Raw genomic sequence first — 27012 nt, 5'->3', positions numbered from 1 at the left:
TTTGTGCTAATGTCAGTCATTCTGGCTTATGAGTTAAGTAAACTTTTGTCAGATATCTGTTCATATATTTGGATGATTCTGACCACAATAAGGTTTCAGACGTGTTTGGGGTGAATAATGCCCTAATACATACAGTTAGTAATAACAACAAAAAAAATTTAATGTGCCGGTTGTATTTCCTAGGTATAGCATATCTGAGTGGAATGTGCAGTGAAAAACGGAAGTGTATAATTGCAGAGGACAATGGTCTGAATCTCGCTTTTACCATTGCCCATGAAATGGGTCACAAGTAAGTATGTGGATAACACACCCTAGCATTTGTTTGCATGTAATATTACTGTGATTTGGTTAATTTGACTATGTACTTCAGTTTTTCTTTTTTTCTTTTAGGAACGCTTTTAAATTTGATGAAAAATTTGGAAAACAATGGTTTTGTTATTAATAATAATAGTGACATGTATTGACATATAGTATGTAAATCAAGACAATGTTTACAACTTGGAGTAATACAGGAATCTTTCTATCTATCTATCTATCTATCTATCTATCTATCTATATAGCTACACAATAACTAGATTAGCTGGAAGGACTGACATTGGCTAGAGGAAAAGCAGGTGCCCCAGATGTATTTTCTCCTAGGACTGTGGTATTGTATATAAGATCCAACTCTGCCTATTGTTGCCAACAAACATTTTAATGAGATCATAAGTTGGAAGAACACTTATTTAATTTGGCTTTCTCAGGATAGATCCCATTAAAGTGTATAATGGTCATTCGTCGTCTCAACATTAATATTGTTTTTTCCTCCCCTTGGTAGAAAAGGATGACAAAGTGAAGGTGAAGGTAACTATCCTGTAGAATTGAATTGTGTGTTTCTACTCATTTCATGAGGAATATTTTGAAGCAGAAGCGAAAAATTCTCATGTTGTGATAATCAAATTTGTTAGTGAAAGTTCTATTTGATTTGTGGCTGCAGTACCTGTTAAAGAAAAATAAATAGGAGAGTTCTTACTCTAAAATACAATACAATACAATACAATGCAATACAATAAAAGGGTGGTGTTTATTAATCAGTCATCTTTACCTGCAGCGTCTGCTCCAGGTACGATAATACCAGATAGTTTAGAGAAATACAAGTACTGCTTTATACTCTGCAAAATGAAAATATGTTCAGAGAATAAAAAGCTTGGCAGCAGGATTACTGAATTGAAAAAAGGCATCTTGAGCAACAAGAAATGTAACACTTTATGCTTCCTGAGCAATGGTGCTGTATAAAATCCTAGATGCAGAAAACAGAAGCAGGTATAAAATTATTGCAAAGTTATGGGTTATGTGTTGGTTCTGCAGTAGCAAATTTGAGAAAGTGGGATACTGATTTTATGGAGAAATGTATGTCTTGCAACAGACAAGTCAGACCTATCTCTGACATTCTAAGGGGCTGCTGGATGCCAAACAGTATCCAGAACAAGTTAGACAGGGAAGCTCACTGGTGCTGCTTAGCAGTTCTTCCAAAACTGCTGCATAGGCCAGGCTGTATAACCCTTGTTGCATTCAGTCCTCAACTTGAAATATTTTCATGGCTTTGCATTGCAGTGGGACTGCAGAAGAGATATAGCATGACCTTCCTACAGGGACATAAAAACTAAATTGCTGATATATGAATCCTACGAAAAAATGTTAAAGGCTACACTATGAAATTTCAGAACTTTCAAATCCCTCCGTATTAATTTAAATAAATTTAGAAAAACAAATCATGATGGTATCCCAGCCATCATATTCTCACAGTAATAATGGCATTTGGATGTCCTTAGAGACACTCTCACATTTCTCTGCAGGTACTGTAAGAGACCTTTAAAAACAATGGCAGTAAAGGATAAATCAAATCTGGTTTCATGGTGAAGGACAGGATGTTTGAACCACACATATCTTCAAGAAAGTCAACCTCATGAACTCTAGTAACAGGCCACATAGAAATTAGGAAGACTACCACAAAAGTGAAAGAATAAGTGGCCAGAGATATATGAACAACTGCCACAAAAAAAGTAAAAAATAAGGGGCAGCCTCCACGGCAAAACATGCAGGGGCATTCAGCCTGAACCCTGCTCCGTTATGGAGCCAGTCCTTAACCGTTGCAATCTGAAACGGAGTGGTCTTGCACCAAAGAGAGTAAGGTGATAATTCAGAGACATTTGTTTTCTCTGAATGACTGTCTCTGCCTGCCTAGCCATGGTGATTGCAAAGAAGCATGCTACTAGTAGTTGACCCTTTGTGGAGAGACAGTATGAAAATATTTGAAGTCAAACATTTGAACGTAGATCCCATTGAAGACGACCTCAAGAGATTCACATGTAACAATAGTATTTCTCACAGAGATTTGTCTTGCTTGTTCTGAACTGTCTCAGAAATGGAGAAAAATTATCACCATCTAGACAAATCATAGATCTTTTCCTCTTTAAATACACGATGTTTTCTAGAAAATTTTCACAAACTCTTTCTTTGTCCTGAATTCACTTAACTGTTGCTTTTTTTTTTTTTGTCTAGTATCTTTAACTATTCTAGTTGCTCTTCTTGTGAAGAGAGTCCTATTCAGCAGCACAGGAGAAGGAAAAACTTTCTCAAAGACTTTGCCTCTCAAAATATGAAGAAAAAACCCTTATTTTTCTTGTCTTCTGTACAGCAAACAATATACTTGCCCATAAATTATCACTCAAAGCAGACTCCAAATGTATGTTGATCAGCCTAAGATCAGCCTAACAAGCAAATCCATTCACAATTGCCATTGTTTTGATGAGTATTGAAGTACCTTTGAAAAACAGCTTGCCTTTGGAAGGCTTGTTTTTATACACAAAACTCCATGCTGTTACCTATATATTTGAAATGGAATGGTCTCTGGTAAAATCTCATGATCATTTGCAAACTCAGAATAATTTTGCAGACCTCTGACGTCTCTGACATAATTTGCATAGTGACAGATTTAGGGGACTTTGGGGGGGATGGGGTTTTCTTGCACAGGAGCACAGCTGAAGAAGTACAGTTTTTTATATTAAATACTTCTGATACATGGACATTTATTAAGTGTTGTGTTGTGGTTTTCTTAGTTTTTCCAATTAAAATGGAAATATCCTCAATGAAATACAATGGCAAACAAAACCCTGCTTTTCGATATGAAGTGTCTTTGTTCTAGCCTTGTGTATCTGAAAGCAGATGATCTTTTAGTGACATTGAGAATTAATGTTTTAAGTCAACAGTTGGTTTTTGAGCTCCATCTTGAAATATTAGGAGCCAGTCTGTATAATCAGAGATTAAAAACTGTAATATATTAATGGATTTGGTTTTAATAATCAAATCCTACTTATGAAAATAAATTTAATTATCAATTAGGTAATTATTTAATGAAGACCTATTACAGAATAAAAACTAACAACACTGAATTAAAAGATACTGAATCCATGTGGAGAACAGAGAGAAGAGAGAGAATGATATTATTTTGGTTATCAAGCAACACATCTTCATTTTACTTACATGATTGCTGTCTGTGGGATATGACTCCTTCTTTACATATAGAGAAAAAAAAAGATACATGTAAACTGCAGTATCTCAAAATATATTGATTAACAATTATTATGTGCTCTAAGTGTACTTTAAAAGTTGTTTTAATTAGTTGAAAGAGATACTGATGGAATTTCTCAGAATCAATTTTATACACATCCGCATTCTTTTTCTGATAAGAATTTTGTGAAATATGAAATGCATCTATTTTTAAAATGCAGGATATTCTGCCAAGTATTTTGTAGTTCCAGACAGGAAGTCTGTGGAATTTTTCAATCCACTACTTAATAACTCATTAGCAAACCACATACATTTTTTTGTCATAATTATTTGAAATCCAGTGGAACTTGAAGAGAGCTTTAAATTGGCGATTGGGAAATGCTAGTAAAGCATCAGTTACTCCATGCATTTTTGTTATCACAATCCAAAATATGACAACAGAACACAATAAAATCAACAAGGGTAATAAAAGGAACTGTCTACTAATCTTTGTGAATGAGTGACTAATGTGGAGTAGGGCATCTCATAACTGAAAAAAGAGCTATCATGATATTTCTAACGTTAAAGTAGAATTTTACAATTGAGTCTGTATTCAACAAGGAACAAAATTAGCACATGGAAAGCAAACGTATTGATTAGGTTTGATAGAAGAACTTCTTACACGTTGAAAGTCATGTAATCACAAGTATAACGAGAAACTTCAGGAGCAGTAGTGGTCACTTCCACTGATAAAACTGTGCACAGTAGGATTCATATTAGTAAGGATCATTAAATTGAGGCATTTGAAATGTGGTATTTTGTCTCAGATGTTAAGTCAAAGTATTTGTCAGCATTTATTTTGATCTCTTATCATTCAGCTGTGAGGGAAAGAACAAAGCCTTACTTGATACATGGGTGGATATGAATACAGGCCACCCACTGTTTACATTTTAATGACTTTTCTGTATTGAGAAAGAATCATAGAGAGGTTTTACAGGATAGTGGCACTGTTTTCTGCTTCCAAAATACCTATCTGTGGGGTATATCAAGAATTTTGAGTCTCCTGCCTGTTAGCCCAGCAACTTTCTCAAAGGCTAGCTTCACCAGGAGAGGGTTTTGGGGCTTCATTTGATCATTGACAGCAGCCTTTCTTATGAATGATGAAAGAATCCCTCCCCTTCCAAGTGCTTTCCCCTTTGCTAGGAGAAAGGCAGAGTTTTTAATTCCTGCTTTCTATCTGTAGTGCAATTTTCTGCTCTGAGAAGGCAGCCAAATTAAGTTTTCTGAGTGCTCTGAACTTTTTAGTTGGTCAAGATCTGAACCATAAATGAATTCATATATAATCTCAGGCAGTGGACAACAGTATGAAATTATGAGGTAAGCAATTGTTGAAGTTGAAAACCTGTTTCCTGCAGAAATAAATGCAGGTGTGGTAAGTTGACAAATAGTCTGAAACAAAAGCTGATGGAAGTGCCAAGGAGCTCATACTGTAGGAGGTGGTCTTTTGAGGTTCCTCAACTGCAGAAATGTTTCAGTAAAATAGCATTTCCTTTGCAACTGCCTTCATTAGGAGAGTATTTTTCCCAAGTTTGTCTTACAATCTGTTGCTTAAGCTTTTCATACGAGTGAAAGAGTAAAAATATGAAACTACTAGGTTCAACATGTCTGTATTTTATTTTATTAGTGTTTTCAATGATCTCTTTTTTTTTTTCCCCGGCTTCAGACCTTCTCTTCTATAATATTAGAAATTTTAAGCCTCTACTTTCTTTTTTTTTTTTTTTTTTTTTTCGCTAATGCTGACTTACAACTTAATTCTTTGGAATTATAAAGTTAAGAGGCCAATAGTATTTCTAAAGTTGTTGATCTAGGAGTCTGAGGAATTCATTTCTTGGCACACACAAAGGCTTTTCTTTATTTTGGCTTTAAAATACCAACTTTACTCTTGATCGTGGGGTTCTTATTTCAGGTTATGCTTTTCTATCTCCCCTTTCCTTGATATGAAACTGTTCCTCTATTTCTGTCTGTAATTCCCATACATTCTGTAATTCCTATACATACACAAGATATACTTCCTAATTCAAATACATCCTCTTAAAATTTCAGTTGTTTTTTCTTGTTTGTGTAATTTGTATACTAGCATGATGAAGGCAGGCTATAAAAATTTTGGAGTCCTGTCATTCCAAGCACTAGAACATTCAAATGTGAGAAGTCCCATCATAGTTAAAAGCATAAACAATAAATGAGTAAATTTCTAGGAAGTATAGATGAATCTCAGAAGATACCTATCTTTTATATGCTCTGCATAACATTTCTCTTAATCAGCGTAAGAGAGGTACCATGATGTCATATATTTAGCCATCTCTGATTTGTTAATAGATTACTGGCTTAAAAGGTGTGTGCAAAGTGTAGGTTATTTAACCAAGGGTATATTGAGCTGACATGTTAGGATAATTACTCCATTTACTGATAATTAAGCTAAGCTTTTATTCAGTGATGGCCATAATATCACTCAGGCGTCCCTTTCTCTCAGAGCTCTTGCTACCCAGCATCCTGACTCATGTTATGTTGGGGTCCTACAATGTCAGGCGTTCCCATGGCAGTGACTACTGAGTAAGAAAGAAGCTGCTGCAGAACTGTTATGCCACTGAGGAGCATGCCTGTAACCTGTCCCCAAATAATGTACTTGCTTCCTTCTCTGTCCCATAAATTCCTGATTCCATGGGCTACAGCGGAAGTCCATAGAAGGTGCAGGGGAAGTGCCCGACATTGTGGCCTCCTCCCAGCTGCACAGACTCTCTCCTTTTCCCCCTATTGCCCCTTTCCTTAATTTTTCTGTCCTTTTTGGGTAACAGTCCAAAGCTGGGCTTCTCAGTCCAAGTTTAGATACATAAGTACAGATATTAATCTATCTGTAGGTGTAGAAATATCCATATATTCAAGTAGTTGGATACAGAAGCAGCCTGAGTGTCAGAGATGTTGAGTTTTAATTGTTTTGACTGACTTTCATCATTACTGAGTTTTTTGTTCAAAATAAAGGTATTCTTGACTGTCCACTGAAGTGTAGACAGGGGAACCTAACTTTGAGCAGTACAATTTGAAAAGCACAGCTGCAGTTTGTAAAACTGAGCTTTATAATGATTTTAAAACACGTGCACAACAAACTATAAGAAATTCTCTTTCCCATATACATATTTTTATCATTGACAGATGTACAGAGAAATGGTTATACTGCTCTTCAGTTTGTGGATAGCTGCATAAAACATGGACATATTTTTATATTATTTTTGGTATTGTTTTACTGTCTGTGGTAACATTTTTTGTCCTGTTTGTTCAAAATTGTTCACTTTACAGGACATTTTATCTCTAAAGCATACTAATTGTTTAATAAGAAACTACTTTTATTAAATTTACTCTTAACAAGAAAGATACAATGCTTTCCCTTTTCTTTGTTACTTGGTTTATTGTTTTGATAAAAGGTAATAAGGGGTTTTCACTTTGAATTGCATTTCAACATTGCATATTTTTTATTTTAAACATGATTTATACGAGAATCACCCCAGTAGTTTCATCACAAATGCTGCCTTTTTTTCTCTTAGATTAGGAAAAAAATCCATGAAATAACTGTTCACCTTATTTTAATGAAGTTCAAAGTGTCTAGTAGATGTTCAGCCATACAAGCAGGACATTTAGTACCCCTCCAATGACAGTAAATAGAAACTAATGGGAAAAAAAAAATAGCATTTTGCCAAAAAAGCAGTTGCAAGATCACCTTAGATTCTGTCATTCAGTTTTCATGCTTTGGTAGGTAAGTTCTTTAAAAATCAATAGCCTCTGATCTTCCTGCATGTGTATTAAAGTAGGTATATGTCTTCCACAGTCATGAAGTTATGCTGATTTAAATCAGCCTAGGATCTTATTGGGCAGATGGGTGCATCGTACCAAATTTCCCAGTGGTCTGGAAATTGTCCAACTAAATACGCTCACAATTAGAGATGACAAAAAAGGATGCAGTTTATTACACTGAATTTCCATTTACTCTTACTCTCAAAATTTGCATGGTGATTCAAAACCATGAAAAAAAAGTTTTGCTTAGTCCAATTCTAAGAACAGACAGAAGTTCAAAAAGATCTTACTTTATGCAAACGCATCACAAGAATGCCTAGCAGAATTAAAGCCTTGCTAGCCTTTTGCTGGGATCTAGGCAGCTGAAGAAAGAAACAGCTGAGGAAGAAATGAAGCACTGAGATGGTGAAGTAGCACTGCATCAGCCTTTTTAGTAAGTTAGAAAGATACGGTGATTTTATGCTTGAAATTTAGATTAGCCAACTCTTCCCCTAGCAGGATATCAATGCTGCCATTTCTGCCAGACTATAATGTTCCAGGATAGATATATGGTTAATTTTCCCTAGAATAACATTTGTAAATGGATTAGTTAGTAACTGAACAACAGCCTACATGATGTGATGATGTGTAGGCTTAATCAACAGTCTGATACTTTTAAAATAGCTGTGAAAATGTTGGCAAAAGATCATAATAGTGTCAATGCGTTTTATTAATAAGGAAACTTTTTTTTTTTTTTTGCCTGTTCATGATAGCTCAAAGTCTTTTCCCCGATTACATATTTTCTTCAATTTGAAGAAATGTTATGTGTCAGTGTTTTTCCCTGGCACAAGATTAAAGTCATAAACTGTAGAGATAATTGTTTATCTTGAAATATTGCAGTTTGTGGGATGTGGCATGGGTATTGTATTTGCCAGAAGTGAATACTTTGCCTGTATTGTATACTCTTGGTAAAAAACTTCAGCAAGGGGCAATATGTATCTTCATGTTATGATGCTAAATACATCTGTCACATCAAAGTTTTAAATTATTTCTATACTTCAGTCAAAGGACCATGACACAGTGCTATGTCTAGATCTAGCTTTTTGGAACATGTTGGTAGAAGTGTTGGAGTGGTAGAGACGAAAGCAGCTGTTCATCAAAAGTTACAAACTCAGCTGGACAGTAGCATGCAGTATGTGTTATTGTCCATATATTAATATACATGTTGTATGTTTTACCCAATTGTTTCAAGACATAAAATGTAATCTGAGTTGCCAACATCCTAGAGAATGAGTAATGATTCACAAAAGAGAAATATTGATTGCATAAACGTATTTCTTTTTATTTTTTTTTAATCATCAAATTATTAACAAGAAGATTGAGGTTTCCTTGTCCACTAGATTCTTCCTTTGCAAACAAAGTTTTTCTGAAATAAATCAACTTCTACCTTTTACCATCATAGTTTTTCTGTAGCTGGGTTACTTGCCTTTCAATTCACTTTAGGCTAAATAATTCATTTGCAAGTAGAACCACGTGCCTTATCCCATTTATGCAGTGATCTGTGAAGCCATCATATGTTTTAAAATACTTCTAAAAAATCATACAGGATTTATTTCACTAATAGGGATTTAAAAAAAAAAAATGAAACCCAAAACATAATATAGTAATATATATTTTTGCATTAATTCTGTAAAATAGCTTATAGAAACCTGCTGTTAGTCTGTTTGCATCATTTTCTCTGTAAAGATAGCAGTGTGATAGAACTTCTTTTGTTGAAAAAGTTCAATACAAGTACTAAGTAGTGCAGCTTCTATCTCCCTGTCTGTGATAGTCAATTGAGTGTCACTTATCCTTGTGATACTGTGATATGCAATATTTCAGATTAGACACATTGTTGCAACAATCATTGTGCTATTAAATGCCATATAAGCTTTTAAACCTTGTCATTTGCAAGTCCATTGTTTTAGGAAGTTTTGATTATTCTAACATAGCATTGCACATAATGATGACAAATAAGAAAACAGTGGAAATAATAGGGAGGATAACACTTTGTAATTAATAATGAATTTTAATGAATTCTTTTTTTATTATTTAAAATAATACTATGCATTGTATGTTTCTTATGTATTTGCTAGAAAGGAAAAAATCTATAGTATAATAATTGCAGTAAATTTACAAATGCTATGTAGAGACTATTTATAAAAATATGAATTTTGAAAGAAATCAGATGTCATCCTGATCACATCACAGGTATGAACTGGTAGCATTATTCAGAGATTTACTATCTCCTTCACAAAGGGAAAGTTTTTTCAATAATTTACGTTTTGTCATGAGCTTAAACTAGTACTATTATGCTGGACCTGCAGTTTACATTCATCATTCCTCTGCTGCTTATATTTCTTGGGCTGAACTCTTAAATTCTAGGATTTGGGAATCTATTTATTATACTGAGTACTCAACAACATAGCCCTGATTCCTTGGGTAATTGCTCTTGTGGTTTTTCTAATCCATCTCTTTATTTCCTAATCTGTCGCACTGTTAGTGACTCCAAAACTCTGAACAATAGTAGTTCTTTTTAATCTTTTTAATTCTAGCTTTTTTTTTTTTGTTTACAGATTGACCAAAAGTAGTTCTCCACATTTATCTGAACTCACACAATTAATTGCTCCTATATTAAGTTTTTGATACTACTTAGTTTTTGTGCCTGCATTCCCTGTTTCTGGTTTTATAGCATCATTCTTGTTCAGCTGGACTACCATGCATTTAAGTGGAATGTGATGGTGATAACCAGGTCATCATCTGCCATTTGCAAAGCACAATGAAAATAATGAATAAATAATAATAAGCTTTCCACTCAGGTGAGTGTGGGGTCAGTAAACAAATTCATGATGCCATGAATGTAGCACATGTAGGAGAATTTCGGAGTCCTATGGTGAGAAGAAATATGAAATAATACTTTATAATGCAGACGTCTCTCCAGAAGGTGTGTGCGTAGCCTTATTTAAATGTAGCATAATGACTGAGGACCCTTTGTTGAGACTTAGAAGAGCTTTTATTTCTTAATAGTCGACTATAATCAAATCAAAGTGTGGTACTTGTACTTCTTCGGTATGTGAGTTGACATGAGAATGCATTTTGTGCTTGCAAGAGTATAACCTATTCCCTTGATGGCAGCAGAGATGCTGTCGTCTATCTTGAATCCAGATGTGCGCATATAATTGCAGCAGTAGTGAACTGTAAAAGAACTATGTTTTAATTGAGAAATGGAGCTAATATTTGTTTCCTACTTTTGGTGGCCTGAGTTATTAATTCTGACTTCTAAGCACAGAAATTAAGGATTTTTCTTTGTATTGTTCGTACTGCACATTAAACATCAACAGGGATCATCTTCAAAATTTAGCAGAGATCATTCCAACTTTCTGCATGATACCAAAAAAAATAATAATAAAAAAATCTGGCAGTGTTTTTTAAACAAGTTTTTGAGGTATTATTTAATAAAAATATTTTTTCAGTTGACTTGACAACCATATGTAATGCTAGTGGACTTTATTTGACCAAGGCTTTTGTCAAAATACTTTTAAACTGAGATTATTAAAATATAGTTTAGTTGCATAGTGTGAGTTGACATATTGCTAATATTTTAGTTAGGAAATGCGTTCTATAGGTTGCTTCCTACTTTCATATTATATTTTCCTTATATAGTCTTTAACCAGAATGGGTGGAGTATTTTAATATATCAGTGAAAAAATAATGCTTCTGTTCTTGAAACAGAATTTGATTTATTTCCATATAGATAGAATCTACTACTTGTTAAACTACAGCACTGTCTTTGTTAATTACATTTTTTCAGACTGTTATAAAGCTATTCTCTTACCCCAAATTCCTTTGTCTTCCTCCCACATGCACATGATGTTTCTTTACTCTTGCATGAGGTTGAATGATCACAGCTGCAGGAGAGAGGAGGTTATAGACAGAGAGGGCAATGTGCCCCATGCTAGCATAATAAATTCTATAGAAAGACCACTGTAACCTTACACAAACACAGTTTCTGTGGTGGCTTTGTTTTAGTGATGTTTCTGTGTAATGGTGGCTAGTGGAATTGTTTTTTGAAACAGTGAAGACCTTTGTTCAGCTCAGCAGACATTTTACTGTGTGATTTTACAGAGTAGTTTGTGACAAAGGCTGACTTGAAGAATTGCTCTTCAGAGTGAATGGGAAGTAACAGTAATCAGATTTTTTTATTATTACTTTTAATTTAAAAAATGTTTTAAATAACATATAAATGTGTTAGTTCCCACTCTGCATTAATGGGAGCCATCAATTCTGTAATAAATTGTGCAAATAAGATTTTGTGTACTTGTATGGTGTAAATGCTTTATTTCATGTCATAGTATATATATGATACTAATAAATGTATCAATAAATGAGCACTTTTGCAGTGCATATATAACTTGAAGAGGTGTAATCCAAATCTATTTCTTGTGCAGTGAGTAAAAAGTGAAGTATCATTAGATTTTCTGTCTTCTTCCGTAGTTCTTATGGACATAACTCTGGCGATAAGGACATCCCAAATTCTGCATGTGAGGCATGTAAGGAGAATGTAAGGAGGGTGCAAAGGCACGTCCGTTAGTTGTTTTGTCCCATTCAGGCAGTTCAGGGAAAGACAGAAGCTGAGAGTCTGACAGATTTATTTACCTCGGTTACACTGTTTACAACTAACAAAATTATCCAATTCATGCAGAGGCAGCTGTTCCAGTGCTCCGGACTGTGGGGTGTACACGTTACTGTAAGAGACTGAGCACTCTGATAGGCAAGATAAAGCCCTACACGGCATTTAAATTCATTTTATTAGTAAACACAAGGTAATGCAACTTGCAAAATTATATAAAATATGATTTAGTGAGTGGAGAAGAAAAGTGAGCTGGTGTTTTCAGTGATGAGTGGCAGGCCTTTTTTGCCCTTTGGCACTGCAGTGTGGTGAAATATGAAGAAGCATGATGTACTCTAGTTTTTCTACAGAAGCAGCAAACTTCTCCCACCTTTGCAGTCTCTAAGTGTTTTGACTGCTCTTTGGATGAAGGAATCAATATAAGCTATAAAGCTTTATTCACTCTAAAGTTTTACTTTTCTGCAGAGTGGACTAGGGCTGCAAAATTCTAGCATCTCTTTGAATCCAGTGGGAATCTATTCTCCAGTGCTCTGGAGAGTAGTCCCATGATCATTTACAAATCTTCAAAAGCAGCTGAGAGTATTTTGATTTCTCTTAGTGCCAGTCAAGCATGTATCCACTTCGCTAATTTTGAAAACTTTGTTTTTATTTAAGTCTATCCTTTTCCTCTCTGTTTACTGGTTGTGAATGAGAGTAACAGTGAGTTTTCATGTCAGTTGAAGTAGCAACTTCAAGCAGACTTTTAGCAGAATTTTTCATTGCAGTGCCCTGTGTGAGCACTCACTGGCATGCATATGGATGCTGAGTCTTTAAGATCAAGATCCATTGAATTGCCTTATCAGTGTTATTTCTAACAATAGACATTGAAAACACATTTCAGATGATTTTTCTTTAGATACAGTAATTATACATTAAACTAATAAGCATTTTATGTTATATAAAATTTCAACAAACCAGTTCCATATGGAATTAAGATAGAATCACAGCCAAAATATCTAGCGATTCACTGATCTCAAGAAGTAAATTTCCATTATTTTCATTGCCCATTAGCGACAGAAGTACAGTTTGTTACACCTGCAATAGTTGTGCAGTTCTGAACATTCAAAAAATTGTCCGAAATATGTATGGAACAGCTGGTTAGATGCAATATTTCTTATCAAATGAATGAGGCTTGACTTTTACCTTTCAGCATAGAATGGTTCCGCAAACAGTTCCATGTAGTTCTGTGAAAGGTATCATGGGAAAAATCAAAATCCTACATGTAATATACATGAGTTTTTCAAAGCTTCTTGCAAGATTTTGAACTTACAAATATTTTGTAAACAACTTGTTATTTTATTGTGCTTTGATTAATTTTTAATAACTTCAAAATTCAGCATGGGGATAAACCACGACAATGACCACCCATCCTGTGCAGATGGTCTCCATATCATGTCTGGGGAGTGGATTAAAGGACAGAATCTTGGGGATGTTTCATGGTCTCGGTGCAGCAGGGAAGATCTGGAAAGATTTCTCAGGTATATCACTCAAGAAAAAGAACTCTTACATTTACACACAGTTGCAGGAAATATCCTGAAAAAAGAAATTTTCAATACTTCTGAATTTTCAATTTTCACTACTCCCCTTCTGTGGGGGATTTGTGTTTGCATATCTATAAAAACAATTTAAATCATCATGAACTATATAATATTTGACAGATTGGTTAAAGTCTGTTTTCAGCAGTTATTTGTATTTTTATGTTTTTGTGTGTTAATATATGATTATACTTCTATATATTTATATATACATTTTATTCATGTAAATATGTTTAAAATATATTAATATTCTATGTATTGAAAAATGTTGGACAGTGAATGACCTATGAACATTATGTAGATTCTCTGACCTGTGTTGTGCCATTCAATATCTGACACATTTTTACTGAATCTAGACAGAAATCAAAACCATGACTTGGTGCTTTAACAGATTTAAGTATTTTCAAATATTTTCTGTTCTGTTTTTGAGAAAAGTTAAATTTCTGGCTACCAGCTCAGAAATGTATATATACATCTGAACTGATTAATTTGAGGCCCTGCTAGACGTGAAAACTAAGCTTCACAATTGCCTATACATTATAAATTGTGTACTTTTTTATAATTGTTTAAATCTCTATCTAAACCTTAATCAGTTAAATAAATTTTACAGTAAAATGTTGTCCAGCGCTTTCCTGAAATTCCTATTATAGCTGGTAAGTTATATTGTCTTTCTGCAAATGTGCAACATCAGAACACATCATTAACTTATCAAGTAAGACAGACTAATTTATATGGAGTCATTTCTCTGAATGACAGCCCAACACTGAAAAATAAAAAGTATCTTAGAAGTCCACATTTTTCTAATGTCAAATGCATGTTTAAGTCGGCATGACAATCAGACTTTTTAGGATTGCTCAGCTTATTAATCTCTGCATATTGCCAGGTCAAAGGCCAGTAGCTGTCTGCTGCAGACAAATCCTCAAAGCCTCAATTCTGTGATTATTCCCTCCAAGCTCCCAGGAATGACGTACACTGCAGATGAACAGTGTCAGATTCTTTTTGGACCAACTGCTTCTTTTTGCCAAGAAATGCAGGTAAGGATGGGTATATACTTCAGAAAATACACCTACCAATTCATTTTTCTATGAGAGATATTTTTGTGGATGTGTTTGAGAGAAAGAGAACACAGCACCTTTGAAACAAGTTTACACTTCACTTTTGAAAGTTAGTAAGAACATTTTCAGTCGTTTATCTTGTAAGGCTTGCTTTGGATCTCCAAACATCCTGAACAATGTTGTATCATATCATACCACTGATAGATTCCTTGGACTTTAGACATAGGAAATTTTCATAGTGTGAAGTCACCTCATTGCAGCAAGTGGAATATTTCCATTTATTCCGCTGGGACCAGATTTCGCATGTAGATTTCATTTCATTATGTTTTGGGTATTGGGTATATCTGACCTTCAGTAGACGATGCTGTGCCTGTGCGTGCTCCAAAGGACAACAGTGTTCACTGGGCTCACTGTACTGCTGAATATACCCTGCCTCCCAGCAGTCCCCTGTGAGCCCAGGCAGAGTTGTACAGTGCCGTGCCAATAGGAGTTCCAGTACTTAAGTGAGCTTGCTGACATTGCTTCATGCCATTGCGTGAAACAGTCACTATATGTTAACACTGAAAAAACATATGAAGAACATTGAAGAAGTCTTCATAAATTTATGGCCTAATGCTTGTAGACATCTGATCAAAGACGCGTTTTAAGGATGGTTTTAACAGAGAAAACATGTTCTTCTTTAACGTTGACAGGAGAGGCACTAAAAATGTTTGATGCCCTTGAGAAGGTAGCCAGGAGAAGGTGGGTAGATGATACTACAAATGTATACAGGGCATGGAGTATGAGATGATAGAACAAGGGCTAGAAGGAACTGTGAAATAAAATTTCACCAGTCAGAGTGGACAGATAGACTGGAAAGGTTAGGAGTATTTAATATGAAAGCATAAGTCTTTACTCCTTTAGTTCTTCAGTTCTCTTCATCTTTTCAGCTTGGACATAGTATCTTTTCTCTAGCGAGTTTCAGTGAGCGTAATCTTTATCCTAAAGATTCTCAAAGGAAGCATTGCAATACATGTATGACTGCTGCATGCTGAGAGTGGCATAGCTGGAGGAAAAAAAAAAAGGAGCTCTAGGTTACTGGTTATTATTTTCACTGTCTTACTGAAAGCATTTTCATTCTGAGAGATGATCAGTAGAACTCAATGTAATGCTTCTACAAATGTTCGTAATTACTTCCAAGTGCTTTTTTCATGAATTGCAATCTGTTTCTTGTTTTTTAGTACTTTGTTTTCAATTAAAGGATGTGATTTTCATTTCTTATTCTCTGGAAACCTATTTTCAACAAGAAAATGGTACAGCATTACCTTATTATTTCTTCCTGGTCTTCTTTACCAGGTAAAACGATTACAAAAGCAGTTGAAGAGACAGTCAAACCTGGAGACTTGCTGTTGCATAATACATTTATATGCTTTTTATTTCTCTGGACGCTTCCCATCCTTTAATACCCTTGTGTTCAGTTCTAATTCAGATTCAGGCATTTAAATTCAGATAGCCAAGTGGTCCCTTGCCTGTTGTGTTTCATTCACAGATGCAGTGAATATTCTGTCGGGGTCCTGACTCCAAGCTTTCTTTGGTTTTCATTATTATTTTAGAAATTTTAGGAAGTTAAATACAGTTAATGCTACCCTGGTAGTCTTCGACTGTTTGCACAAAGAGTACTTAGACTCTGGGTGCTGGTGCCTAATTGTCCCTTTCAAATCATCTTTAATAATTTTCTTCTCTTGTGGCATTTTGTATGTAAAAGAACACATTTCGGCTAAATCACTTATCTTTTTTTTTTCCACTTAGTGGATCATTGCTTTATATTAAAATAATTTAGGAAAATTCCTGTTAAATATTAGTATTAAGATACCATTGTAACTTAAATCCAAAGATACAGGAGCTTGATTTGAAGAAAGAACCTAGTAATGATGCAAGAGAATACAAAAGGCCGGTAGTCTTTTCAACTATTCTTGCAATTTAATTTTCAATTTTCTTCATAAACAAAGTCTGGTGCTTGTTAACCTTATGGTCTTAACAGTAAGAAAAAGAGAACTTGATAACAGTTTCTGAGAAGGGGAAAAACCTTCTGTGGTTTCACAAAAAAAAACCACTGCAAAACTTGTAACCCTGAACTGGAAATCATATAAACAAATACTGAACCACAAAATTTTTGCAATGCATCTTGCAGAGCTTTGGACCTATTAGAAATGACATAAAAATGAATAAAACATACTAAGGACAGAATTGAGAAAACCTGGTGAGGGCAGTGAGACAGAAAAGTTCTCCAAAGCTCCACTACCAACCTCTGTAAAGTTACCTTGTTGGTTTTGCTCTGCATTCTTTTGTGTGGAAGCAAAATTTACACTCTCACCTTCCCCCCAACAGAAAAGTCCAAGGTGTGTTCAGATATCCTTCTTTATTTCCCTGCTGCGAGTCTTAAATTTAGCTCTTCTGTTAGGGAAGTTAACAGTATCCTAAAGAAGATTTCTACAGTGAAAAGGAAACTCAGAGCAGTGGATAGAGCACAGCCCAAAGGGTAAGAAAGCCATCCTGGTTTTACATGTGTTTCTCCTATGTATGAGAAGGAAAAAAAAAAAATATGTTGCAATTTAAATTGGACTGAGGGACCAAGCTTCATAAACTTTCCAAAAATCCTTTGTGAGTTCTAGTACATAAACTGTGCAACACTAACATCACCTAACTGCAAAGTGCTGTTAGTCAGTAGCTAATTTGATCATCTCCTCTGAAATAGGAGGATGTTAGATGGAAATAACAAATATGTTGCATTTAACATACCAAATAATTACATTCCACATATTATGAAGGTGATTCAAAGTTCACTGTGTTGATTGTGCAGATTATTGTGGCTACCATTATAGAAATCAACATTTAGTAGACTTTTCTAAATGGAATACAGTGTTTCATTAGTTACAGTATTAATTTATTAAACTAATCGTATTATTTATTATACATTGGAAACCCTTGAATTTTCCATGAAATCCAAACTACTTTTTTTTATCTCTGTATTCTCTCTTCTGCTCTGCCCATAACTGGCAGTTTATTGTGGTTACAGTTGTCCACAAGCCAGGAAATGGGAGAGAAACATACTCCTTGAAGGTTCATTTAGACTTCAGTAAATCCAACAATTTATACTGAAGATTTCTTGGATACATTCTACTTGCTGAACAGTTCATGCGCTTCAGTGTAACTATGTAAAACATAAACTATTAACTATGTCAGAGTCTTACATTTTTTGTGACTGGAAGATAATTTGATGACCAGACTTCTATGCAGTCTTTTACATTAAGCAAGTATGTTTCATATATAGCAGCTATTCAGCTAAGAAAATAATTTTCTTAATGATCTAAAAATAATCTACAAATATCAGGGTACAATCAATACTGCAATTCTGATGAGATGTAATTTTCTACAAATGATATTACTGAGCAGCGCTTTAGGATAATTTACAGTCCCATTACATGACAGGCTCTGTGAAACACTGCACATGCCAATGATTTTCACTTACTGTCAGGAATTCCTCTTTCTAATTTAATGGCTAAAGCAACAGACTGAACGGACCATTGAGGGCCTACTCCCCTATTTTCCTAAGTGGGCCCCTCCCATTCCTCCTTCATGAATGGTGTCCAGACTTTATTTTTTTTCTTTTTCATCTTTATTTCAAAGACTTTTTTCATACCCTAAGCAAAATTTATAGAGCCTGAGAAAAGTGTGAGTGAATCTCAGAATACAAGATTTATACTATGTCGCCATGCTTATCTTGTAAGGGAGCCAAGTTTCCTTTTATGCCCATGATGTCTCGCAGAAGAATCAATTAGACCCTAACATTGTTTCACATAACAGATAGTGAGATCATGGCCCAGAAGTAGTTTTTGATGATTAAATGTGATTGTAGAACTTGACAATTTAATATAATTGTTGAACTATTAAATGTTGGCTTTTAAGATTAAAGTCCAGGATGCAAATTGTCTATCTAGTCAGTTCCACTAAAACAATTCTTGTCATAACACAGCTGTGATCTTTACGAAGAGGTAGGAGACTGGTTATACTTCATGGAGATTTTTAAAGCATTTCAGGGAAAGATCACAATGAAAAGAATGAAAGTCAGGGAAATATTATAGCCCTGGTGAAGTCTGTCCTCATCTCCACCACCATACTTTAAACAATCTTGACTTTGCACAAATACAGTCTAAAATGCTCTTTTTGTCTCTGGTCTTTCCTCTCAACTGGACCTTTTCTCCAGATGCTTATGTGATTGCCAAAGCATCTGTCTAATGCACACAGACTTGCCTCAGTCTTTTCATGTAAAAAAAAAAAAAAAAAAAAAATTCAAAAAGCTGGAATGACCTCTGCTATTTCTGTAGTACATTGTGACTTTCATGTTGTATTGTAAAAGCTTTTCCTGTTGAAAACTCAGGATTAAAACATTCTTTCAAAAAAAAAAGATATCCTTTGTGTGTGCTTGGCAATATTTTGTTTTCCAGTATACATGGTATGAAGTATTTTACAGATTGTGAATATTCTAAAATCATAAGTTTATAATCTCCAATAACTTACTTCCCCTAGCTAGTCTAAAAAAATGTATTGGCTATTGAACTGTGCTTATGACAGATAACTACTAAACCTCTGTGAACTTTATCTTAGCTAACCTGATTTTGACTGAATGAAACTTTCTCCCCGAAAGAGTAAATTTCTGGTTTAGAAGTTTGTGCTCTGATCTTGGATCTTGGAGTGACTGTAATATTGACACTGGCCTCCAGATTTATGTTAGTTTTCAAATCAGTCCTGATCTGCAGCATTGCAGGTTGTTACTGGGGGGGAAAAAAAAAAAAAAAAAAAAAAAAATTGTGCATCATGGTTTTTCCCCAGCTGCATACAGAAATCCCCAAATGACCAAAGTTAAATGGTAACAGTAATCTCTATTTCTCTTATTTCTGTGGCAGATGTACAATCTGAAGGGTAACTAAAGAGTCTATTTGTGATTTGACTGAAATGGAAAGCCCATGAAAAAAACTTAGAATTCATCTTCCAATTTTAGTAATTCCAAATCTCCATTTTATTGGGTTTGGGGAATCTCAAATTCTAGGATAAAATGTCATAGTAGTATTGAATGATTACTTTTAAAATTGATGAAGAGAAGTGAGTGGTTTTAGATTAGAGTTCGCTTAAGGCTCAGAGATGTGTCTAGCTGGAGAAGTTACATTCATGGTTCATAAGGAGGTCCTATACAAGTATTTGCAGAAAGATGCAGATGTATGCAAAGCATATTAGCAAGTCAAGTGTCTTGAGTTGATTTACTTGATTTACATAACACAGCTCAAGTGCATCTGTGTGTTCAGGTACCCAAATCCTTGTAAATCTGACTTCATGTGTCCCTAAATTTAGAGGAATTGTTTCCAGGTTTGTAAGGAAATGTAGGTTTGTTGTCAGCCATTCCACAGTCAAATGCAAGTGAAATTGAACACAAGATCAAAGTGTTTAGGAAACAAAACCACACACTTTAACATGCAATAACATAAACAAAAATTTGCCTTCATTGTTTGAAAACGTGGATGGCTTTTCCTCAAATGTAGTCATTGACACATAAAGATTTAGGGATACGAAAAATATTTTTTGAATTAGGAACGTTAAATTAGCAGACATATTTGTGGAGTTGTCTCAAAGTCTATCATTTCATAGTTGGTATGGAAGCACTTTGTCATGAACATGTGTTGTCTACATTGTCTTCCAAAACTGGCCCAGAACTCTTCTTGCTAAGTTTAGTTTCCTAGGCTCTGAAGTTATATGTTAAAGTGCATGTTTGAAAAAAAAAAAAAAAAAAAAAATTCTCTTTCTCTCTTGAGAACGAAAATTACAGTTTAATATTTGAAAAATGCTTGTTAAAATTATCTGGGAACAGGTTAGGACTTCTGTAGCTGTATTTTAGGATATGCATAAGCTCTCTGTTGTCTTGTTAGTTCAGCTTCAGCACAAAACTGTTACAGGATGAATCAGGAGTGAGTCTGCTGCCATCCTGTCTGTCATTTCTGTGCAATGCAAACAATGTTTCTGTGCAATTTCTACAATCTTTTTTTGAAAGCTGATGTTACAGATATTTTTACATGCAAGACTCCCACTAGATCTGTCCTGTTCCTGACACAGTCTTCTGTTGAATTATGTTTCCTGTGCCATAAGACTTTTTTCAAGGTAGCTTAAGGTTTATCACACATTTTTCATGCATAGTGTAAAAGACACTGAAATTCTAACTGGGTTTAGCAATGAAACAAGTCATTTCAGTCAGAAAAAGCACATCTTCTGTTTTACAACCCCCCCATGACCAAAGTTCTACATAGCTTCACAAAGACCCGTTAGTCCCTGTATATAGAAATGGACTCATTTTAAAACCTTTCTTTGTTGTTGGAGACAGTACTGTTTTTCTCACTTTTACACGAAATGAATGAGCACTAAATAAAAGGAGTAAAAATATGAATTAATTCTAAAAATAAGTCCAAGAAAGCTCACACCTCTTCCAGTCTCTGGGGGAGTGCACCTACGCAGTGGCCCCTTCACGTCATGGAGCAAAGTGGTTTCTATGTGCTCTGTTGGATCAGTCATATGCAAAGACCATGACCCCCAGGGTTAAACTTAGAGGGTTCTTCCACCTCTCTGTCAACACACCAGCTTGACTTGTTGCATGTGTTTGTGATTGGTAAAAGTCCAAGAAGAATCTGCCCACTTTGGTTTTTGTGCATATTTAACCTGTCTTTAAACGTACTTCAGTACCATCAAACTGGTAACTTTATGACAACTTTATGCATGCAGAAAGTAATTTTGCATGAGATAGTTTTTGGGCTTACCTGCATGTTTTGTTTTCAGCATGTCATTTGCACTGGGTTGTGGTGTAAGGTGGAAAGTGAGAATGAATGCAAAACTAAACTGGATCCACCAATGGATGGAACAGGCTGTGACACTGGAAAGGTATGTTTCTAGTGGAAAACCAATATGAGTTATATTGAACACCTAACAGTTAAGGAAATAAGCTGAATCGGTCTTTGTACTTGTTTAAAGTTCCCGCTTCCCTCAATTATTGTAAAAATCATACTTATATAGTTAAATGTATTATATATTATTTATTATATAATACAGATATGGTAAAAAAAGTTCATTTCCCTAAAAACACTGAATTTTTGAAAAAGTTAGCTAAAACCACAGACATTTTAATATTTACATTGTTATGTTTCAAATTTGTTCTGGTTTTGTATCCTATTTATGAATGGAATGTCATTGTTGCACTGCTTACTGTAAACAGAAATATAAGCTTTCAAAGATACAAAGTTCTGAGCTATGATTTAAGATTCAGAAATAGTCTCATCAAAGGAATTGATACAGATTTGTGATAAAACTTTTGAGGATAAGGTTTGTAAAGAAATATTTATAGTGTCAGTGCATGTAAAAGAATGATAAATGTCTTTAAAAAAATGCAATCAAAGACAAATTAAATGGTCACCTGAAGTCAGACTTACATTAAATGTCCTTCAGGATATTTCCTGTTTGAATAATCTCTGTCATCTCTGTATATAACTGTAAATGAAGATAAATAACCTCAAATAGATAACAGAGCAGGAGCATGCATCTATCTTGGGATTTTCTTGGTACTGTGCTGACAGCAGCCTCCCACAGGAGTGCTTTGCTCTTTGACATATTACATTCACAAGGACTGTTGTCCTTCCCCTGAAAAGGTGAACAAATCAATCAACTGAGTAAGATAAAAGTAGTGACATGAGTCTTGGGAAAGTCCAGTAAGGAAGGTAACACCATTCTCTTTATTGTGGAGCTTACCTAGTAGGAAGTAAATAACTAGTAAGGGTAAGACAAAGTACTGATTCTAATTAGAATGGCTCATTGAGCCTTGTACCAGTCTACAGAGATACCTTATTTATGTCTCATGGTAAAAAAACTAAGCAGATATCACTGAAACATCTCAGAGGATTAGAAAGAATTATTCTTTTTGTTTACTTTTATTATCTGTCCAAGATGAGCTTCAGATTACATAAATCACTGGCTTTGTATTGTTTTACTTATATTGTAGAGATAGAGCATTGTTGATTTGTGCTCCTGTTGGGATCTTAGGAAGTGATGGAAATGTTGTTTGCATAGCCTGTGCAGCTTAGTTGTTTTTTTAAGTCAAGGATTTATAATCATCCCTCAGATGCTACAGAAGGCAGATGGTGTCTTTAGAAAAAAAAATAATTTTCCCTGTTATATCTGGAGTGTCTTTACATAAATATGAGCATTTTTGATCTGAAACGTCCTAGAGCATTACAAAATTTGGAGCCATCCTATGTGAAGACTTCTGAAAGGTAGTATAATTATGCCGTCATTGTAATGCCATGATTTAAGAGAGAAAATTAAGATCAATCAGACAGTGAAGATTGAAACTACAGGTGAAGTTTAAGATTACCAGACAAGGATTTAGCGCAGTCACTGCAAGTAGTGGAAGTGTATTCTGAGAGTGACAAAGGCCTTTATTGACTGCATTAGTAACATGTTTTATTTTGCTTAAAATAAGAGACTTCTTCATGAACGTTATACATTGATAACAGCAATTCATCAATAATTCAGAGTGCAAAGAGAAATTAGTTAAATAACTGATGTTAATGGCATTAAGTGTTCATTATCTACTTCTAGCCTTATTGCTTTGCAGTTGCTGAAATTTCATAATACATGGGACGGGTATTCAGCTGGTGTAAGCTGATAAAGTACTAGTTTCTGCAGACTTACGATGATTTATACCAGATACGGGCATAGGGTTTAAAGCGTAACAATAGGGATTGGATAGTTTTTGAGCGAGAAATCGCAGTTGTCCTAGGAAATTATATATGCATACAAGATTATTGAGGTGATTATTATTATTTAAATAAATGCCAGAAATTTTCTTGATTTTCTCAACATGAGTTTATTGAGGCTTCTACTCTGAGAATAAAAACCCATTTTCTCTGTTACTTGTAATATATGCTTCTATTGAAATAGTCACTGGATAATCAGTGACAATGCCATTCCTACTACTTATGTGGGAGCTGTAATAGTGAACCAAACAAGTCCTCAGCACAGCCCTGAACACTGTGCTGTGAATTATCTGTACAGTTCAGCTGGAGGATGATCCTTGCAGTGGGTTTGGGCTGGGTCCAAAAGTGCTTTCCTAGGCAGTGCCCAGGCTCAAATGAAGGGGACACAATGGTCTGGAGACCATTTCGGGCAGGATATTCCTGGAGGTATCCTTTATTGGGAATGAACTTGTGCTCAAGTTTGTGGACAAGAGTTGCACCTACTCCTTGGCCACTGAGACACAGAAAGGTCTCTGGCTGTTGTATTTACTAGAATAGAAAAAAAAACCTATGGGGAACAATAGGAAAAAAATATATCTGACTCCTGTGAAAATGGATGTATTGAACAAAATGTTTCTCTTGTGCTTCCCATGTGCTTGTGGAGCAGTGAATTGTTTTGCATATGCCTTGATTTATTTACCCCAAGAGCTGAATTTTCACCTAGTGGTGTAAGGCTGGAGAGTGTATCAGTCGGACCTCTTTTGCGGAGCATGTGGAGGGGGAGTGGAGCACATGGAGCTCTTGTAGCCGTACTTGCAACACTGGAATCAGCAGTCGACAACGCAAATGCCCTGGGTAAAAACAAGTTCATTTCTCCATTGCTGTTCATCGGATTTTCCAAATATAATTTAAATCTTATGAGTACAGAAAACTATTAAGAAACCCCCTCCAATACATAAACAATTCATTTTTTATGAATACTGAAAAACGTGTAGGAGAATAGGTATTTCAGGGTTTTTATTGCATTCTAACACTTTTTTTCCTGTTTTCTGCTTCTGTCAAAATCTTAGATAATATTAATGGGAGAATATAACTTTCTTTTTAAGCTTCACCTGAAGAAGCAACAGAAAATTAAATTTGTAATTTTTGACTTGCAGAGCTATAGTGGGTAATTTTAGTCTTTCAATATTTTGCTGAAGATAATTGACTTCTGTCTCATTTGGAGAGCCAAGGAATTGCAGCTTTTACAAAGACATTTTTCTACCAGCTTCGCAATACCTGGGAACATCATTTAGATTCTGTATCTTGTGAAAATGAAAACCTTGTGCCATTGGGAATAGAGTTTTACCATTGACTTGAATGGAGTCTGTTTCACCGGATCTCAGTGGTCAGCTAAAGATTCTTTCCTTTTAATTAGTCAGTACCATTCTCTTTTGTGGGTCATTTATACACTAAGAGAAAAAGAATAAATAGACAGAGAAGTGGGAACAGAATAGAGCTGAGTAATGAAGACAAGTGTAGAGAAGACTAGACTGGACCAGAGCAGACCAGAGTAGAGTAGGGTAGGGCAGGGCAGGGCAGGGCAGAGTAGATGATTTAGGAAAATAATAGAAAAAAAAGGGGAAATAAAAACAGATGAAAGACAATATAACAGATTGGGCGGGAGGGGCGGGAATGATGACAGAAAAGACAGAGGGATTAAAAAAATAGAAGTCTGCATGAAGAAATGTGAGGAAAACTTGGATAAGGCTGTGCAAAAGCATGGTAGTTTAACAGAAGCCTTAGATATGCAGAACGTTTTCATATTTCCTGCCATCTAAATGCTACTTCTAGCTGTATGTCTAAAAGCTGTTTCTAGAATTGAGGGGTGTCTTAATTTTACTTTCATTCATTAACTTTTCCAGGCAAGGTTGCAAATTATTAGCTCCAGTTTCTGCAGTTCACTGTTCTTTTGCATTTGTTCATTGGGACCTGCAAGCACAACTGGAGCAACCAAAAAGAAACAAAGCATATTGTCTGAACTGCGCAACCCCACACTTGTAAAAAAGGAAAGGAAGCAAATCTGCAGGTTTTGCTTCCTTTCAGTGGCATCTTTGACTCAGTCCAGCTAGAGAAAAATCACCTGAACTAAATCAAAACTGCAGTTGAGGTTCTTCTTACTGAACACTCCTAGTCTTAGTGCTTCTTGGGGGCCAAGTGTAAGTTATGGTTTAGCACTCACAACTCTTTGTATGCAATGTAACCAGTACAAACAGAAGGCACATTTGTTTTGTTCTGGGACTTTGATTTTTTTGTGGGTGATTTCTTAATGTTATGTGTCAACAAAAAATCTGCTATTTAAATTGAATTTCTGTATAACATAAATGAACTGCGCTTAAGTTTGACAAAACATTACCAACAATAAAGCATGATTTTTATGCTATTTTTCTAGTTCAGGCCTTGAAGGAGATTGTCATGGTCCCACGATGCAGTATAGAGTATGTGAAAATCCTTCTTGTCCTGTTGGCGTGCCTGCCTTCAGGGACTGGCAGTGCCAGGCTTTCAGTGTCAGATCTTCATATCAGAAGCATGGGCACCAGTGGCAGGCTGTCATCGATGATGGTAAGTATAAACCGTCTCCCATGTTCTTATCATCTGCTCATATGGCTTATAGCTTGTTGGTATTGTTGTTGTTGAAGAAAGTTATGGCAAAATCTAGCACAAACAAACAAACCAACCCCAAGCCCAAGATTTTTGGTAATTAATTTTTATTTTGTAGACATGGTCTAGTGGTATTTTCACACACTCTGGAATCTTTTGTGTTATGTTCCTTTGTCCTTCTTATATATACTGACTACATTTGAACTGAAATTCAGTATCAGTTTGGTCCTATTTAATCAGAAATGTGGTATGAAGTGACTCAGAAATGCAGCTTTTTAAAGGAATGCTACATCATTAAGCATGCATCTATCAGTTATATATCTACCTATAAAGCTAAAAAGATGGTACGAATATTATGAGCTTCTATTTTTGAGGAAGGAGAGAGCACTTTTAGCTTAACATTTGAGTATTTCACATATCAGTGTTTGATTTTGGCAGAAATCCATATGTAATGCATGCTGCAAACTTAGATAAGATTTCTATAAATCCTAACAGCTACTGCATGCAAAGTCCTGGCATACTGCATGCATGCTTCAATGTAACAATTTTGCTTGGATAATGCTTCATTAGACATGTGCTCAAGTAGGACTATAGCAATGTTGAAATTACAGTATCTGCAAAGATAATGGTGTAAAATATCAGCAACTAGAAAACAAAATGTAGTACTCAAGTTCTTGCCGGGAATGTGAACAATAGCTGCCATTCCACTGAATTTTCTCTAAATAGTTATAATGTAATATGTCTAATTAAAAAGAAAAAATAACAGAAAGACCAGTTATGAAAACAGTTAATTTGAGAAATTAAAAAAATCATAGCAACTGGTGATAAAGAAAGGCCTGGAGTGACATAGAAGTACTGTAAGTGTGTGTTACCACGTTTTTAAGTAGTTTACTGTTGCCATGTATATTTAGCTATTGAAA

At 35.0% G+C, this 27012-nt stretch overlaps 1 protein-coding gene across 1 annotated transcript in view; it reads left to right on the top strand.

Moving 5' to 3' along the window:
- ADAMTS19 (ADAM metallopeptidase with thrombospondin type 1 motif 19) overlaps positions 1 to 27012 on the top strand; it is a 146462-nt gene that overhangs the window by 74882 nt on the left and 44568 nt on the right. The window contains exons 8-13 of the mRNA XM_086479551.1: positions 184 to 289; positions 13396 to 13536; positions 14477 to 14627; positions 21504 to 21605; positions 24177 to 24307; positions 25884 to 26053. Coding sequence (XP_086335677.1) covers positions 184 to 289; positions 13396 to 13536; positions 14477 to 14627; positions 21504 to 21605; positions 24177 to 24307; positions 25884 to 26053 — 801 coding nt within the window. The remainder of the gene's footprint in view (positions 1 to 183; positions 290 to 13395; positions 13537 to 14476; positions 14628 to 21503; positions 21606 to 24176; positions 24308 to 25883; positions 26054 to 27012) is intronic.

The sequence above is a fragment of the Leptosomus discolor genome, chromosome Z (genome assembly GCF_034619465.1).
Source record: "Leptosomus discolor isolate bLepDis1 chromosome Z, bLepDis1.hap2, whole genome shotgun sequence".
Classification (NCBI taxonomy): domain Eukaryota; kingdom Metazoa; phylum Chordata; class Aves; order Leptosomiformes; family Leptosomidae; genus Leptosomus; species Leptosomus discolor.
This window is presented reverse-complemented; position numbering and strand designations above follow the sequence as displayed.